Here is a 13,995-nt window from a genome sequence, read left to right on the forward strand (position 1 = left end):
TATTTTTATTTGCACAGCGATGCTTTGCATAGATCTGATCACCTCATTGTAGCAAAAAATAAAGGGAATGGGTCTGGTTTTATTAATTTATTACTTCTCTGGACAAAAACCTCACTGAAGTCAGTGCTAACCATTTAAAATGCAGCCTGGTTTATATATGTCAGATTCTGTAATCTGTTCCCAGTTTTGAATTTTGCAAAACTACAACTGTGGGCAGTTAAATATTTTGACATCATTGGGTGCTACTGCTAAGCCTTTTCTGCCAGGACATTCATTGCAATTTGACTGAATAATTTTTTACCCAGTTGGTAGATATATTTTACTCTAGAGCAAACAAAAAATAAATCTGTACATTCAATGAAGGTATTCTTTATCTACCGTCAATGGTTACGTCCTTTAACTTCTTTAAAAAATGTTTTTATCGGTAAGACGAGGAAAACTTCATTCCGAATACTCAGCATTGGTTTCCGTGAGAAATCTGGTGCAGTTAGGAGTGGGAACACACAGTATTTTATTTCTTTTGTATTCTTCCAGTAAAAGTCTTTGTGGCTGAGACAGAGAGAGTTTTGGGTCTAAAAAGAAGTATCAAGGCACCACCTTTCCAATGTGTGTTGTACAGAGTAGGCTAGAATTGGTTTGGGTTTGGGGTTTTTTTTACTGAAACAGCAATTTCAGAATGAGGTAAATGTTGAAGTTAGCCAGACTCTTTTTATATTGCAAGATTTTATTTATATTAAGAACTAAATCATGATGCACACTGCTAGTATCTACTCCACATAAATTTGATAATGTCTTCCACATTGTATTTCCTATTTAATACAGCATCTACTATTAAACTTTGCATAGTGAAATTTTTCTGGATGAACACCTAAAAATATTAGTTATATTTCTTTTGTAAACCTACCTCTATGCATGTTTTCTAAAATGCAATCTCTTTCTTTGCTATAATACCTCAGAGTGAGGATTATGAAATATGACTTCCTCAAGATTAGCACCAGTCTCTGCAGGTTCAGTTGCAGAAGTTTAACCGTGACAAACACAGTAAGCTCCTGAAAACTAAGCAGCAGTCTTTTCACATGCCGATGCTAGCTTGGGGAACGAAAGAAAAAGTGCTGCTGTAATTTATGCCAGTGAGGCACAAAGATGGATTAAAGCCATGTTTGCTCCCCTCCTCCCATCCAGACTTGAGCCAACGTTCCTCCACTACTCTGGAAAACTGGCTCTATGTTAGGTCTCTCCTGCTAGGGCCATTGATTTACTCAACTATGTTTGAAAAAAGTTGACAAAATACTTGATTGTTACAGAGGATAAACGAATGCCAGAGGTCTGTATTAGAAACACATTGGAAAGAGGGGTTTCTTTTCTGTTTGGCAAAATAGAAGGGTTTGTTTGGGTTTTAGTATTGCCACTAACATTTAAAGGAAAGAAAAAAAAAACCCAAACCCTTCTGCTGTAAATCATCTTTTTTTTCCTTCAATTTTCTCTCCACCTTCACCCCTCTACTGCTAAAATGTGGTCAAACCTTGATATGTGAATGCTAGCTGCTAGCCCACTGCTTCAGTCAGTAGTTTTGTATTAATGAATTGTTCTTCTGCTTAAGTTGTATATTTATTGCTTCTAGCTGTTCAGCATGCCTGAGAAGCTCAGAGCATTTTGGGGGCGGGGGGGAAGGCTGTTTGTTTATTTTTTGTTAATTCCTCCATGTCTAAGTTTATTTGGACTAGGCATCTGGGCCTGGAATCTACTACTGTTTGACTTAAATTCAGAGATGATCCATGGTTTACTCAAGGGATATCTAGTATTACATTTACTGTCTGGAAATCTTAGATTTTATTTATGGCCAGCAAACCTAGTGAAGAATGAAGAAATAATCTTCAAAACCTTTAATAACCTAGCCTAAGCTTCCTGCGTATTTGGACACCTTTTCAAGCACCCCAACTTCATCTCATTCAATGGCATGTTTAAACAGTGAGGATTTGGACATATTCAGAAGGGGGAGAGGGAGGGACAAAAGAGAAGGGAGGGTGTCCAGAAAATGTTGAATGTTATAAAAATGTGAGTATTTTCGTGCTAGAAATGCTCTCCTCCCATTCCCCTCACTCCAACTCTGTGCTTTGGTGATACAATACTGCCTGATTGTGTAACTTGGGGAGGCAATTTGCTGACTTTCAGAGTATCAGATACTGTACAAGCTATTGCCAGAGACAGGATGCTAGACTGGATGGATCATTGGTCTGTTCCGGTATGGCAGTTCCCATGTTCTTATAGAAAATACTGTGTAAAGTTTTTCTACACTGGTACACTGTCTGGAACAACATCTGGAATTTGCATTATAGTCTTCCATACCAATCTGCTCTACCAGGAGCAGTTGTCTATTTAAAGCACCCAGCTTCTTTTATCAAACTACTTAACATTTTTGTGAAGGGGACAATGATATAGTGTAAATATACTATATATAAATTATTACCAAACAGATGCAGTATAAAAATAGGATAACTGAATTTTTTTATAGAAAAATATTTATTGCTTAAAATCATAAGTTATCATGGTTTTACATATTTCTAATTCTGATACTATGAGAACTAATCGCACTTTCCCCACATCACATTTTAGGCATTGAATTGGATGAGCTTTTTCATAGTTAAGTTGATTTTCCTTTTCTCTTAGAAGGTTACTTACAACTAAATCTTCTTTCAAGAGAACAAAAAATGCTTAGTATTATCTTGAAAAACAGAAGGATACTCTATTACATCAGTTGTCACCAAGAAGTTTACTTTGTTTTCAGCTTTGCAAAAACTGAAGTATCTTTAGGGTTTTTTAACCTGGATATCCTTTACTTAGAATAAATAGTAGTTTCTTGTTATTTTTGCAGTGAGTATTTTGGAGTGAAACTGAACATACAGTTTTCAAATAGAATATCTCAAAAAAGTACTATGTTAGAAATATCTGCAAAAGTTCTGTTCTGATCATTTTATGCTGTAGGCCTACACCAAGGGAAAATATGAACAATTAATTCTTTGGCCTGCGGAGGACTCACAACTTGCTGGTTATTCTGAAGAGGTTAAACGAATTTCTTCATCCTCCAGTACTTGTAATACAATTTCAAAGGCCTAGTCAAAGTTAACAGAAGTGTACAATCTGACTTGTATAATATTTATAAAGCATGTTTTTATCAGTTTTGCTTGCTTAGATTTTTGCTCTGTGCAAGAGCAGCAATAATACATTACCTCCATTGTTAACATCTGAATGCTGAAATATTGTAGGCTAATAGTATTCCAATCATCTGAAAGCTAGAAAATACCATATTTGGGTCTTGCAGAATTTAAATTATCCTTAGGGGAGTGCTTGGGGGTGGGGGTATTTATACCAATAGCAAAATCTTAAATTTCAGTCAAAAATTTGTGCTCTGTACCATATTCACTAATATGGATTGAAACAGTATTATTTTGATGTAGAATTAAATACGTAGCCTGTCAAGTGGACTGCAATATGGCAAATACTGTATTTATAGCAATTTTCTCAATACTGTGCTTTTTTATATTAGAAGCTTATATGAAATAACTAATTATTTTAATTTAGCTAGACCTGAATAGCAAATCTTATTTATCTTTTAAACTAGCAAGTCAATCAATTTGAAAAATGTAAGGTTTTATGAAAGTACAAAAAATTGGAGGGACAAGTGGTCTGATCATTAGGAAAGGAGATGAGGAAAGAAGAACCAAGGAATGTGGAATGGTGGAAACAAGCAGTGAAACAAGAAAGAGTGAAGTCTTTTAGCGGTAACAGCCACAGCAGAAACCTATGACCACAGATTATTACTAATAATAATATACTAGAGGCATTTATAAACTTTGTTAAAATGAAATCAAACACAGTTTGGCAAAATAGGCTAAAACAGGAACAGCGTGTGATCCAGTGGAAGGTTTAAATAGCAAGTGCTACAGAAGAGTACAGACTTCCATAGGTAATTTAGCACAGTTCTGATACTGTGAGGTAATGAGACAAAACATACTCAAGGAAGCTTGTTTCCTGCACACATCTTTTCTGTGATAGCAGCAGCTGTGTGAAAGAGTGAGAATTAGAGGAATGAATCCAGGTTTCAGACTGTGCCTGTAGCAGTACTATCAACCCTCATTGCTATAAGAATCAGAACCTACTTCAAGTACTTGGGAAAAAATTGTTTTTCTTTTCATGATCTGTAAGAGAGAGAAACTTGAATTACAGGACTCCTTTGTGTTAAAAGAGGGGTGATGGGTTGTGTCTTACACAAAAATAACCCCACAAAGCTGGATGGAGATAGGGCAGATAGAAACCAGGGAACTTGCCTGCAAGAGTTGAGTTGCAAAGAGCAATTAGTGATGGTTGCAGGTTTCATTAGAGACACAAATACATTTCCTCTCTTCTGCTGCATTGTGTTTACAAAATTATTTGTAGAGCTTTTGGACACTCTTATGCGAGGAATGGTGACAGCAGCCTGAGCCAAGAGGTTTGTTTTGATTGTAGCATCTCAATTCTGAAAAAGGTGGAAACAAGATTAGATGTTATTAACGTATTTCCTCCTTCAAAATTCCCATTGTTGTATGGTTTTGACATTCTTTTTGTCTTGTTCGTGCTCTTGTTCTCTTGCCTTGATTCAAAATTTTTGCTTGTTTTCAATTGTCATTTGACAATTTTCTTCATTTTATTTACATTTTGGTCAGTCTCCTTTTCTCTGTTTTTGTTTCTCATTTCTATCCTTTTTTAGTCTTTACCTTCCTCTATTTATTTTTCTTTTTGTCTCTCAACTGTCTCTCAGTGTTTCTCAACTGTCTCTCCTCTTCCTGTGCCACCCACTACTCTGCTGGAAGTGAAAAGAGTGCCAATGAGGTCATTCTTCCAGAACAGCCAATTTTATTTTTTTTTTCCTTGGGAGAGAGATCTCATTTGCTTTGATCTGTGGATTCACTCATCTGTTTTCTCATCTGTTCACATAAGCTACATTTCTATCCACTGGCTATGTATCATGAGGGTGATGGGAGGGAAGTGTTACAATGTTTCCCATGTTAATGTTTATTGTTTAACATACACATTTGCAATATTTGAAGGAAAATGTTAGTGGCAAATAGAATATAAATTAAGGAAAGCAGTAGCGCTTGAGTACCTCTCATTATTTGTCTCTTAAATATATGGTGCATTGGTAATAATTGAGAAAAGTAGGTAGCATGTTACTTGCAAGCAATGCTGAGCTCAGAAACTAATGGTAGCACTAGTAGTTATGTTCCATATTGGTCTCTCTTTTTTTTTTTTGGGCAGCCTGTACAATGCAAGAAGCAGCACTGAATTTCTTGACACAGATACTTACTCCTGCTTTGTTCATTTAAAGCATGCTGATGGAGACAACCAATGACTTCCATAAAACGTAGCAATAATTTGCAAAATTCTGACACTGTAAATTTTCTAGCAATGTGATTAGTTGCTTGGTTCATTTAATCTACATTTAGAAGCGGTATGTAATTTTTGCCAATGTTCTGAGCACCAGTTTAGATGTACTGTCTGTAAACAGTGCATTTTTAGTAGCATACAGTTCTGCCTCTAGAAAGTGAAAAGCTGTGTGTTACTTTTTCTTGGTGCCTACTGATTGCAGGAACAAAGGATATATCACCAGCTGCCATACCTCCAAATTAATCCTGGCTAAAACTGTTTAAGAAGTTACCGCCTCTCTGCCAAAAGCTCCTACCCTCACAACAGAGATGGCAGAACATAAATTTTATCCACACCTGTTGATGATTTAATGCAAAGCTCAGATGTTTAAAATGTTGACATAGGTGAGTTCAAGATAATGTCTCAGGCTCTCTACTGAAGTGGCAGAGGCACCCGAGGGCATGTTGTATAGAGTCACAAGGAAAGTTGAATGGGCAGCAGGTGAGCTGGTGACAGCCAACAGCTGTGCCAGTTTGATAAGCAAATGTGGAATTAAGCAATGCAGCTTTGCACTTCCATTCAGTTAGCATAAAAATCGCTGATGCTTGCAGTGCATTCGTGCCTGGAGATCCTAGCTTCATCACTAGTGCAAAAGCATAGTGCTTCCTTGCTTTTGCTGAGATTCAAAATTATTCCGTTTACTTACTGCCACTTTGGTTTCTCCCAAAGGGCAGTTCTGGTTAAGGCCAGGGCTGTTGTGATACCAGACTTCAGTTTTTGCTACATTTAATGTGACTGCCACCTGTCCGCAGCTGGTATATAGTTCAGATCCAGTGCATGGGTCACACATCTCAAAATCAGGGGGAGTGCTGTATGTCATATATTTTCTCACAAGTACCATCTCACTAGAGTAGTTCAAAAGAACATGATCTGTGTCCCGAATAAACTGGTTGAGCCTGCCTGGAAAGCACTGTGTAGGTGGCGTTCATCCTTTGATGCGCAGTTGGCAAATATGGTGTTGCCAGTGCTAGACTATTGGACACACAGTGTAATCATGCTGTAATAGTTATTGAATGCTTTCCAGTGTGCTTCAGTTGCAGCCAACATTCTCCCACTTGTTACCTCCTAGAAAGTATTAAGCTCATCACCAAAGTAATGTATTAGTTATCACAGCTTAAGGACATACAGGAGCTACTCCACTAGTAACTGTGAAGAAGCAGTCGTGTTTGCTGACTGTTGCAAAAATCATTATCTGAGAGTGTCACTAGGCCGGGAGAGCGTCCACGTACCTTTGAAATCCTGTGCTGTCTCTGAAACCATATTAAATGAATTCAGGTATTTCAATCTAATGTTTCAAGACCTTTCATTTTCGGAATACAGAAGAGAGCCAAGTACTGAATGTCCTTTAGTAACGCTGAGGAAAAGAAGTGCCATACAGCAGAACAGCTGCTCCCCCATTACACAGGATAGGACAACAGTTAAACTGTAGGATGCTGTCATCTGGCCAGGGTAAAAATCAGCCCTCTCCAGCAATAAATCTGTGCTCAGATAGCTGGTTCTGATCTGCAGCACTATCTTAATAAAAGAGGATAAGAAAATAATTTTGTGGTTAATTCCTCTAAAGAAACTCAACTATTTGCACACCTAGATACTTTAAACCCAAAATCATTAGTTTTGGCAAGCTGTTTTATTAAAACTAGTTTTGAGCAAAAAGAACTAAGCTGCAAACCTCTTTTTCTTTTGAGTTTTGCATGGGAGAACTGACAACCTTTCAATCTTTAAATTTTGAAGAAAAAGTGTGTTTTAAAGCTGTATGTCTCATTTCCTTAAAATGAACTGTCAACAGGTGGTGATAAGCACAAGTTAGTAGGTTCCCAAAGACCAGAGATGAAGTTAGAGCTTTCAGCACAGCAACTGCAGAAGCATGACTGGGCAGCCAGCTCCCCACTGAACCCAGGAGCATGTGGAAGGGAAGAAAGCTATAAACTGAACAAGGAAAAGTCTCATGCGGGCTGTATTTGTGGAATTGCAGCCCAAACTCTGCACTTGGAAAATTACGCAAGTGCAAACTTTCAGTGGAGGAGCTTGAGTAATGTTACTGTAAATTCAAATAATTCATATAGAAATAATTACTAAATACTTCCCATGTTCCTTAAAAAAGAAAACAATTTGAATTGATTTTGGAAAATAGTATTAAGTGTGATTTACCATTTATGAAGATGCAAAACAGGTCTACCTGTGAAGATGTGTGACTTGCAAAAAATAAGCTTAAGTTCACATCAGAGAAATATTTTTTAAAATCTCCACCGCAGTCTGTGTTTATTTTGTTTTACCTAGTGGATGCTGCATCTGAAATTGATTCTGGGAATATCAAAAAGTTTCTTAATATTGGCTTATTTTTAATCACAGCTGGGAACACCTCAGTGGAAAGTTATGAATAGCAGTCAGAGACTATGACTTCTTTCAGCTCTCGGAGAGACGTAAACAGTTCTTAGTCTGAATCTACTGCATCTAATTTGCAAAATACCTGGGACGCAGTATGGCCTGACCCAAGAATTAGAGATGTGTTTATTTTTAATTCTTATTAGTTGTATCCTGCAAGTGTGCTGTGGCACTCTTTGAAATCCCAAGTTGATGAAATGGCTAAGTGTGACTACACGTCTACATACACTCATATAACACACTCACTAAGGGATGACTGCATCTCTTTAGGCCTGTATTCTAATTCAGACTAGGATAGTGTGATTTGGTGTGTGTTCTTAAAAAAATATTCTAATGCTCATCTTTAATAAGTTGAGAAGAATATGACAAATGCAAAAAGCATGTTAACTAAAATAAATTACTTCAGTCCCTCCACTGTGAGACAATGTTTTTATAATTAAACTACAAATACGCAATCATGAGTCACTCTGATGGTACATTATGTTATTCTGAATTGTAGATATGAATTAAAAAAATAAGTTTTGGTGTTAGTAGTGTGTACAGGGTTATAAACTACTGAAGTTTTATACACTGGGAGCAACTCAAGTATTTCCATAGGACAGGGTAATATACAGGCATGCTGACAACAATGTACAATAAGAGATTTATGAAACCCACATCTTCATCAATTGTGATGAAAAGTCTGAATTTTTGTTTTTTAAGTTTTTTCTAAAGCATTCAAACAGATCACATCTGGTCTATAGATTTGAATTTTGTCAGATTTCTTTAATAGTACTATATTGTAATCTACAGTAACTGAGCTGGTTCTCCGTCACTCCCTTTCTTTATGTATGGAGATTTGCACTGGAGTTCTTTGAAAAACCTGTTTAATTCAGGACCTCTTACATGTTGCAAGAGACTGATAAAGCTGTATTTCATAGGCCACAAAACTTTCATTCGGACTTGTTTTTCCTGGATTTTCTGTCACAAAGACTGTAGACAAAGACATCTAATGCTGTAACAATTTATATGCTTAGATTCAGTTCAGTATAGTTATTATTTTAAGTTGTCCCATTGAAGTCAAAGATATTTTTGGAATTGATTAATACAGAACCTAAACATAAGTGGGTTTTTTGCTAGGCATGTTTGTTGGTACTGAAATACCTTTTAGTTCTGGTTTGGGGGTGGGGGTGCAGTTTATTGAACACGTGAAAGGTATACTTGTTCTCCTGGTTCATAAGTAGTAGGTTTACTACAACTGTATATTCAAAAGTCTTGCTAACATGTCAGTAAAGATCAATAGGTTTACAATCGGTCAACTTGTAAGGATCTTTGGTTTGGTTTTCTTCTCTTTTCCTCCCACCTTTCTTTTTCTTTGAGTAAATAATTTATCTTTTTGTTTAAAATTTTGTTTGTCAAAGCTAAAACTTATAGTTTGCTGACAGCTTCTGTATTAATTCTCACCTCAGTGACACCTGCTAGTAAGGCCATAGTTGATAAGCTTCAGGCTTTCCTGCCACTGACTACAGCTAACAAACTACTTTTGACTCCAGGTTATCATAGAATCATAGAATGATTTAATTTAGAAGGCACCTTTAAAGCTCATCTAGTCCAACCCCTCTGCAATAAGCAGGGACATCTTCAACTAGATCAGTTTGCTCAGAGCCCCATCCAGCCTGGCCTTGAATATTTCCAGGGATGGGGCATCTACAGCCTCTCTGGGCAACCTCTTCCAGTGTTTCACCACCTTCATCGTAAAAAATTTCTTCCTTTTATCTAAGTCTGAATCTACTGTCTTCTAGTAACCATTACCCCTTGTCTTATCACTACAGGCCCTACTAAAAAGTCCATCCTCATCTTTCTTATAAGCCCCCTTTAAGTATTGAAAGGCCACAATAAGGTCTCCTCGGAGACCTCTTCTCCAGGCTGAAAAACTCCATCTCTCTCAGCCTGTCCTCATAGGAGAGGTGCTCCAGCCTTCTGATCAGCTTTGTGGCCCTCCTCTGGACTTGCTCCAGCAGCTCCATGTCTCTCCTGTACTGGGGCCCCCAGAGCTGGACGCAGAACTCCAGGTGGGGTCTCATGAGAGCGGAGTAGAGGGGCAGGATCACCTCCCTGCTTTTGATGCTGCCCAGGATGTGGTTGGCTTTCTGGGCTGCAAGTGCACACTGCCGGCTCATACCCAGTTTTTCACCCACCAACAACCCCAAGTCCTTCTCCTCAGGGCTGCTGTCAATCCCTTCATCCCCCAGCCTGTATTGATACCGGGGGTTGCCCCAAACCATGTGCAGTACCTTGCACTTGGCCTTGTTGAAAATCCTGACGTTCACATGGACCTGCTTCTCAAGCTTGTAATGGTGATGTTTTCAGATTACTGGGGATTTGCTGAAATGGGGAAATATCTAATGGGGGGGGAATTTCTAATCACATTGAAAAAAACATTGAATTGAACAAAGCATTAGTACAGTCTGGTATGCAAATACTTAAAAGTTTGATCTGCACTAAGTTAAGGTGGAGCAGCAGGATGGGAAGCATTCCCATTTTGATCTTCTGTGTACCTACTTCAAGCGTTTTCCATGCAAGCTCTTCCCCCCTTTTGTAAAACCCTAATGGTGAAAGGAAGTCCAAAATGACTAATAGGAAAACTTGAGAAACACTCTCTGTTCCTGGGAAAATTATTCAATACATTTCGGAAGATATGTTAACTAGAAAAAGACAAGAGAGTTCAGTACATGAAATAAAATCCAGCAGAGCAAAGTCTAGCTGTATTTTTCAAAATGAGTCTTCACAAAAGTGGTTGCTCGTTAATATTAGGGTCTACTAATAAGAAAAAAACAAACAAAAACAACAGCCAAAAAAACCCAGCAAAACTTGGATCTTTTTCGCTATGCACAAAAATGTCACAGTACTAAAATCTTGCCATGCGTATCATAATTACAAATCATAACTTTCAGTTTTTTCACTGAGTTTGAGCTATGTTTTGTTTTTGTAGGATGTCACATGTACTTCAATTTGAAGATAGAAGCAGAAAGGTGAAAGATGCAAGCATGCAGGATGAAGATACTTTTGAGATCTATGATCCACGGAATCCTGTAACTAAGAGGAGAAGAGAAGAAAGCAAGAAGATAATGAGAGAAAAAAAGGAAAGGAGATAAAAAGAATGTAAAGCTAGCCAGAGCTGCCTTGAAAAGTGACTGCAATAAAGCACTGGCTCTTTTGTAAGCTGTACTTCCTAAAAATACCACGGGAGAAGTGTGAAAAGGAATCTCTCAAGAACCTGTCGTGCAGTTTTGAAGCAGAGCTATCATTTGTTTCTTAAGTTGTGCAGTCAAGTGCTCTCAGTGCATTCATTATCCAACCTCTCTAAAGGTCTTTAGAATTAGGATATTTAGATATTTAGAAAATGTTTTAGAATATTTTATAATAAAACAGCTGACTTGACTTCACACATTAGAGTGGTAAATGCTGCCTTCCCGAACCGCTCTGTTGCAGAATTAAGATGATGCACTTGCAGAACTCCTTGGTCCCGGCTTTTTTGAAACCAGCTAAGTTCAAGTTGAGAATTTGGTTGTTTTCTGCTTTTGAAATACATACTCCAAAATAGATCCAGCTTAGGAATCTGGGTTAATACACAGTTTGGGGAGTATTATTTCACTATATGTACCACATGAACAAAAAAAGAATTTGAATGTACCGTAGTGGTTGCTTAAACTGTTGCAATATCAGAAACATCTTTCTGGTAGAATTTTCACTGTAAAGTAGCTGGTAATGAAGATTGGTTTGTTAATTAGTCCAGTACAGAAACAGAAAAAATGTGATCAGTCTCATTAAAAACATAACTCTGTTTTCATTAAAAGCATAACCCTGTTTTTAACAATTATTTTACTGTCTAAAAATGAACAGCTCTAAGTTTCTAGTTCACAGACTTTCTACAGGTCCTGTCCTCTGGTGGTAATAGTTTTACAGAAACATGGGATTTTCAGTGCTACTTCCTTGCAGCATTTCTGATGCCGCAGAAGCACGGACTACCCATATGGGCAACAGCTAAAGAAGAGTGAGCACAAATGAGCAAGGTCATTAAAAAGTGCAACCCGAGGAGTGTTTTGCTGATGTTGTTTTTAGAACAAGTTCAGTAAGGTATGGTGTCCTTATCAAGCTGCCACTGCCGAATTTCTTGATAGGGTCTGAGGTGTGAGATACATAAACCTGCATTGGTGGGTTAATATGGCCCAAATGTCAGAGGTTAGATTAATACAGACTATTGCTTTAATGCGCGGTGCAACCTTTGAGATAAGAAGAAAACTTGGAGGTGTGATGTGAGATCCTATATAAAGCTGTCATTATCCTCCTCTCAGGCTGAGTGAATTATAGTGTACTATGGTGTAAAGAAGTTAAGAGGGGTTAAATTCTTAAACGCAGCCGTTCACAAACTAGTGAGTCAAAGTTTTTTAATCATTAAGTCATTTTCTGTCAGGCTGCTATTGGGAAAATCAAGAACATCTAATGTTACATGCTGTTATCTCTATTCATGTTTTGTTTGTGGAGAAAATTTTAAAACAGTCATTACAGGAAATTACCATATCAAACCCCCATTCTGATGGGCAGGGGAGGCAGGAAGAGAGTGTGTGTGTGTGTGTGTGTGCATGTTGGCAGAGGAGGTCAGCATGGGGAAAGTGAGGGCAAGATCTAGAAAGAAACTTGAGCATCAATTCCAGGAGACAGCTACTGCCCCTGTAATAGAAAAATGTTCTAATTACATATTTTTCTTGCAAGCCAAAGTAGGATGCATGAGTCAATGAATGGGCAAGTTGACTAACACCCCTTTTAACTGAATCTTTTTGCTGACTACCTGCAGCAGCTCTGTGTGTGCTGTATTAGACAATTCCCATTTTTAAGCGCTAGACAAGCATGGGGAGAAAAGCTTAACTCATGGTTCACGGCTCTCCTCAGTAGGAAGAGGTCTGAAAGGCTGGACCTTGCATAACATCCCAAGAACAAGAGAGTAACTATGCTGACGTTTTCTTGATAAGTGAAGTGTGTACTGAAAATCAGTAAACATTTTTCCAGAGATAATATATCTTATGTAATTAGCTACAGTTGAAACCAAATGTGTTGCTTCTTTAAGCTAATTCTAAGCACTACACTGCTTTGTATGCTTTGTGCTAGGACAGCACAAGGGCTGGTCCCAGTGACAGGATGCTTAACCTAAGCAGCAGTCTTTCCTGTGTCTAATGAATATCAGGTGTAATGGACATGTACTGCATTAAGCCCAGGTGCCCAGTAGTAAGCTGGCATGTGCTTTGGACTAAGGCTGGCTATCTGGATACAAAAGAGGAAAGCCTTTTGGAAAGGAAGTGAGGTTTGGTTTCAGGGTGGTTGTTTTTTTAAGAGAGTTGGGACCAACTTCCCTGGCAGTTTGCATTTTGCTCTGTACCAAACCCCTACATAAGGGTAAGGATGTTTGAACTAAAATCCTTCAGTTTTACTGTGATTGTGAGTGGAAAATCCACTTTACCTCAGTGGGGACAGCTGGGAGTGTCAGGCCCTGGATACTTTATGAAGATAATTGCACTACTTGTGTCTAAAATCAGTTCTATGCAACAGGGGCTTGGCACAGAGCCTTGTGCAGGCAGAACTTGTGATGAGGGAGTACCAACAAGAAATGCTACAAATAAATGAATTCAAGCATTTTTTGATTATCAGTTCTATGTGATAAAAATATTTTATAATACTTATTCCCCAGAAACATAGCACCTTTAAACGATTTTTAATAATTACAAATGATTTTACAAGTGATACTAGTCTTCAGGGCTAATGAGCCTTGCACAGTATTTCACAGCGTTCATTGAATAAGCTTCTCTCAGACTTCTCAGTTCACCTGTATTAATGCTAAGCAATATTTCATCAAGAAAATAAAAAGATCTGCCTTTATCCCTTTCCTAGGGAAAGAACAAAACTGTGCCTATGTAGGAAAGAAATCATACATGCAGTAAAGTTCCCTTTCATTTTTAAGGAAGGCAATTTTAATAGGCATCCCTGTTCTTATTTTGTCTTCATTGAACCCAGTGATAAAACTTTCCTAGCACTAAGGACTGACATGCACTATACTATGAGAACATTAGGACAGTTTTAAAACTAGCAGGTGATCTAAGCTAATCAACTGAGAATCACTTA

General features: G+C 37.8%; 1 protein-coding gene across 1 annotated transcript in view; it reads left to right on the forward strand.

Moving 5' to 3' along the window:
* CWC27 (CWC27 spliceosome associated cyclophilin) overlaps nucleotides 1-12,374 on the forward strand; it is a 123,625-nt gene extending 111,251 nt beyond the window's left edge. Inside the window, exon 14 of the mRNA XM_054809137.1 lies at nucleotides 10,814-12,374. Coding sequence (XP_054665112.1) covers nucleotides 10,814-10,976 — 163 coding nt within the window. The 3' untranslated portion in view covers nucleotides 10,977-12,374. The remainder of the gene's footprint in view (nucleotides 1-10,813) is intronic.
* Nucleotides 12,375-13,995: the final 1,621 nt, after the last annotated feature.

Source organism: Grus americana, chromosome Z (genome assembly GCF_028858705.1).
Source record: "Grus americana isolate bGruAme1 chromosome Z, bGruAme1.mat, whole genome shotgun sequence".
Lineage (NCBI taxonomy): Eukaryota > Metazoa > Chordata > Aves > Gruiformes > Gruidae > Grus > Grus americana.